Source organism: Crocuta crocuta, unplaced genomic scaffold (genome assembly GCF_008692635.1).
Source record: "Crocuta crocuta isolate KB4526 unplaced genomic scaffold, BGI_CrCroc_1.0 scaffold48, whole genome shotgun sequence".
Classification (NCBI taxonomy): Eukaryota; Metazoa; Chordata; class Mammalia; order Carnivora; family Hyaenidae; genus Crocuta; species Crocuta crocuta.
In genome coordinates, this window is record NW_027533089.1 from 2,896,275 (window position 1) to 2,900,873 (window position 4,599).

General features: G+C 48.9%; 1 protein-coding gene across 1 annotated transcript in view; it reads right to left on the reverse strand.

The window, feature by feature from the left end:
* GPR88 (G protein-coupled receptor 88) overlaps positions 1 to 1,043 on the reverse strand; it is a 31,643-nt gene extending 30,600 nt beyond the window's left edge. Inside the window, 3 exon segments of the mRNA XM_077746070.1 lie at positions 6 to 247; positions 250 to 544; positions 911 to 1,043. Coding sequence (XP_077602196.1) covers positions 6 to 247; positions 250 to 475 — 468 coding nt within the window. The 5' untranslated portion in view covers positions 476 to 544; positions 911 to 1,043.
* Positions 1,044 to 4,599: the final 3,556 nt, after the last annotated feature.

Sequence of the window (4,599 nt, forward strand, 5' to 3'; positions counted from 1 at the left end):
GGGACGGGCGGGGGGGCGGCGCCGGGCCGCGGCGCCCAGGGCGGCAGCAGCAGCACGAGGCCCAGGGCGAGCGCCCAGGAGAGCGCCAGCATGCCCGCCGTGTGGCGCCGCTGGTACAGCGCCTGGTAGGTGGCCGGCGCCCGGGTGATGAGCAGGTAGCGGTTCAGGGCCACCAGGCAGTGGGACAGGAGGGACACGGTGAGCCCCAGGCCTAGCAGCCCGCCCCGCAGCAGGCGGTAGCTGCCGCNGCGGCGCAGCCGTTCACGATGAAGGCGTTGCTGGTGGTCTGCAGCTTTCGGAAGGACGACACGAGATAGATGACCATGCCGTTGGCCAGCGTGCCCCCGATGGCCAGGCCCGAGTACAGAAGCGACACGGGGATGCGCCGGCCCGCCCACGACTCCTCTTCCTCGCAGAGCAGCAGCAGCGAGCCCCCGGTGGTGGAGGAGGTGGACGTGGAGGAGGAGTTGGTCATTCTGGCCAACTCTTCACACCTCGCTTGCTAGCATCGGCTTCTCACGGCGTGGCCCATCCCGACACCCGCCTGCAGAGAGGGCAGAGACATCCCTTCAGCCCTCTGCCACCGACACAAAAGGCTGAAGCGGAATAATGGGCTGGGGGAGGGGGAGAGAAGGAGCTCGAGAAGAACGGGGGTGGCAGATGACAGGTGCCTGCCTCGGAAATGTCTCCAGTGCCAGGGGAAAGGCCTCTTTGCTTTCAGCAGGCACCGGGGAAGCCCTTGGACAGAGCAATACCAAGAGTCTCTCCTTGTCCCCCCAAACACACCACACACACACACACAGGTGGGAATATTGCCAGATGGAGCCCCTGGTTTCCAGGAGAAAATAAAGCAGAGCTATCCCAGCTGGGGAAAACGCCAGGGGAGAGGGGTTGTTGGGGGGTACCTTACTTTTGGGCTGGTCCTTTGCTGGCAGTAGCGGAGGCAGGGATGCCAGGAAATACCTCCTCAGCAGCAGCATCTGTGGTCCCAAAATCAACAGGAGAAACTCAGCTGGGATCAGTGCCAAGAGCAAGTGCTTGCTTCTCCCAAGCAGCAGCCACACACATGGTCCTAGGCGGAACCCAGCAGCTGCAGGGAGGCTTCTGGGCGGGCAGCAGGGCTGGGAAGGCTGCAAGCCCAGAAGGGTGGGCAGGCAGGCAGCAGAAGAAAGGATGCTTGGCTGCAAAAGCAGAAGCTGAGCTCAAGAGGAGAGCACCCTGTGCTCAGAGCAAGAGTGGTGGCTGATGTGGTGAACCCACACGAAGCTCTCTCGTGCTCACTTATACATCACCCAGGGAAAAGGCAGCCTTTCCACGCTTGGCATGAATTATTCAATAGCTTCTATCTTGTGAAAGGGGAAAAAAAAAATCTTGTTCAGAAAGTCCTGTAATTAACAAGTTTCTCCGTCTTTTCTTTTCTCTCAATCACCTTATTTTTCACCCTGCTTCCTTTTTCTTTCCTTCATTTTCTTTTCCTCCCATCAGTGTTAGAATAAAATTTAACATGCTCCTAATAATATGTCGTCATGCATTCTGTGGGCAAGGTTTTCCTGAGGGACAAATATACCCCTAGTACCCAGGACTGATCTCTTCCATCCCACGCTTTCAGGGAGAATGACCTTATATCCTAAATGAAATTCATTTTTTCTTTGGTAAGGTGGGACATGGACACTTATCCACAGAAAACCCCCATGTCTCAATTTAAATCATAATTTTGATTTTATTCTCATCACCGAACTCCTTTCCAAGTTTGGCTTGTAGGGTGATGAAATGGTTAGAGGGTAAAAATGAAATAGGGTAAAAGCAGGTGTCAGGGAGAAAGAAAGAAACCTGACTAATGCACAGTGTCAGTGACAAAGATGGCTCTTCCTTTATTGAGGACTTTTTATTTTGTGGTCTTAGATGGAGATTTGCAGTCAGATGCTGGAAAGTTCTTTGATGCAGCACTTACTCAGTCATTCAACTTGGGAAACTTTCCATAGAAGCCAACCGTTTCTTCCCCTACCCCCTCCAATAAATCATTTTTCGCTAGGAAAATCATTTATTTGGAAACTCAATAGGGAATATGGTAACATGACATGATGGAAGACAGTGCTAGGTGGGGTTTCAGGACACCCGAGTCCTAAGCCAAGAGGCCACCAACTGGTCTTGTGATGAGTCATTTTTACATCCTGACAAATAAGAACTTTTCACCCAGTGACTTCCAAGCCCCCCCCTTTTTTTTCAAACTTTCTATGAATACCCATGCATAATTCCAACCTTTCTCTTCCCTAGCTCTGAAACCTGAGGTGACCTCTACCTGGCATATGCTGAAGTCGGGGATCACACGACGTGAAGTCCTTTCCAGGCTGTCTACAAGGGAAACATTTTAGGAAGGAGTGCAAGACGTACCTCCTCCGACTTCCTCTCTCCCTTTCAAAGAAGGCATTAGTTAATGACTGTTAAGAACTCTAGTGGGGTTAGAGCTAAGCACGACTTGATGGGTTTAGTCCTTTTAGGCAGTAATTAAGCAGAATCAGTTGAATTGGGGAATTAAAGAGAAGAAACAGAGATTTGCTTTTCAGAGGACTGAAGGCTCAGATACCAAGTTTATTGATGTTGAAGAGGATTGGCCATTGTCCGTTGCCTGGGGTCATTTCTCTTTATTGAGTCTCTGAGGACATCAAGCACAGCAGCCTGCAAGATATTCATTTCTCTAATTGTTTATAGTTAAAATCTGTTGTTGAGATTAAGATTTCCTCTCACATCAAGGGGATATTTGAATTCCACGTTCCTGGTCCGGGCTGCTGCCTTGTGCGTTGCCTGTGCGACGGGGCAGAATCCCTCCTGAGGGGCTTGGGTACCTTGCAGTCACTCACCTTTCTGCCAAGACCATGCCTTCTTTAGCTTTGGCCTGGCAGGGACCAAGTTTTTGTTTGTCTTTGGTTTGGGTTTCGTCGTAAGCTCCTGAACTTACATAAAATAGGGTGAGGGGTTTTCTTCCTGTCTTATTCCCAGCACCAGGACCAGTGTCTGGCATGTAGAAGTTATTGGATAAATAATTACTGAGCCAGTGAATAGATGGCTATATAAATGATGTCATTTTCCCCCCCGTGCTGAAACGCTAAGTGATGTTCATGACCACTGCTTCCCCCCTGCACCCGGCAGGAACTTGCCCCATCAACCACCCCTGTGATGCATGTCCAATCCCTCTACTCCCACTGGCTGCTTTCCCTTTGCTTCAAAAATGCCAGTTTCACCACCATCTAATAAAAACTTCCCCTGCTCTTCATCTCCTTCTCAAGCTGCCTACACAGGCTCACTCCCTCTCCTGGCAGAAGGGCTCGGTTTCTGCTTCTATCTCCTTTTCCTACGAATGCCCACCCCACGCTCCTTTTGCTCTCACCCCCGAAACAGTTTCCACCTGGCTAAAGTTCTGTCCACATACAAAATTGCCTCCCGGACATTGCTACTTGGGTATCCTGTGGGCGTCTCAAACCCCCAGTGTCCAAAACTGATCTCCTCATCTTCTTTCCAAAGAAGTCCCTCCTTCTCCTGTATTCCAGACTCAGTAGCCAGCATATCCTGATGCCTAAGTCAGAATCCTAGCTGTCATTTTTGATACCTTCTTTTTTTTTTCTCTTCCTTGCTATACCCATCAATCACCAAGTGTCATTATTCTACCACATTAATGTTTTTTAAATGTATTCACTGATGTTTATTCACTCTGCCACTACCTGGTATCAGACAACCATCGTGTCTTCTCTAAATTATCCCAACAAGCTCCTAACTGTTGTCTACTTACAATCTTACCTCCCTCCAACCAAAGTGATCTCTCTAAGACTAAAAGGCATCACTTGCCAGGTGTTAAAAATTTTTTCTTTTCCCCCACCCTCCACTCTAATGTACATTCCTTGAAAACAGGAGCTTTGAGGCACCCGGGTGGCTCAATCAGTTGAGCACCCGACTTTTGGTTTTGGCTCAGGCCATGATCCATGAGTTAGGGCCCAACATTGGGCTCTATGCTGACAGTGCAGAGTCTGCTTGAGATTCTCTCCCTCTCCCTCTCTCTCTCTCTCCCCCCCACCTCTCTGCCCCTCCTACATTCTTTCTTTCTCTCAAAATAAACTTTTTTAAAGAAGGAAAAGAAAATAGGAGCTTTGCTTTAATTACTAGTATTATTGAAAGCTCCCAGGACAATGCCAAACACACAGTCTCCCCTTAATATTTGTTGGAAGAAATAGGGAGCAAATGTCACTATTGTGTTTCAATTACTTCACTAAGACCCTGTTGTCCTCAGGAGAATCGTAACCATCATCATTGCTAATGTTACTGAGTATACACCACATGCACCGGGCACTATTTTGAGAATTTTTCAACTATTGTTTCCTTCGGTCCTCCTGTCAGGCCTGCAAGGCTTACATCTAGACATACAGGCCAGGGCAGGAGGCCAGATATAAGTCCACAGACCATATGTCTAAATATTTTTAAATCATCAGTCAAGCCATCAAACTGTTGAATAGAATGTACTGTTCTCCTAACCTGACAAACATACTTTCATGACAACCGGAAAGATGGGCTCAAACTTAGAATTCTTAGATTCATAGATTGTTCCAGGCT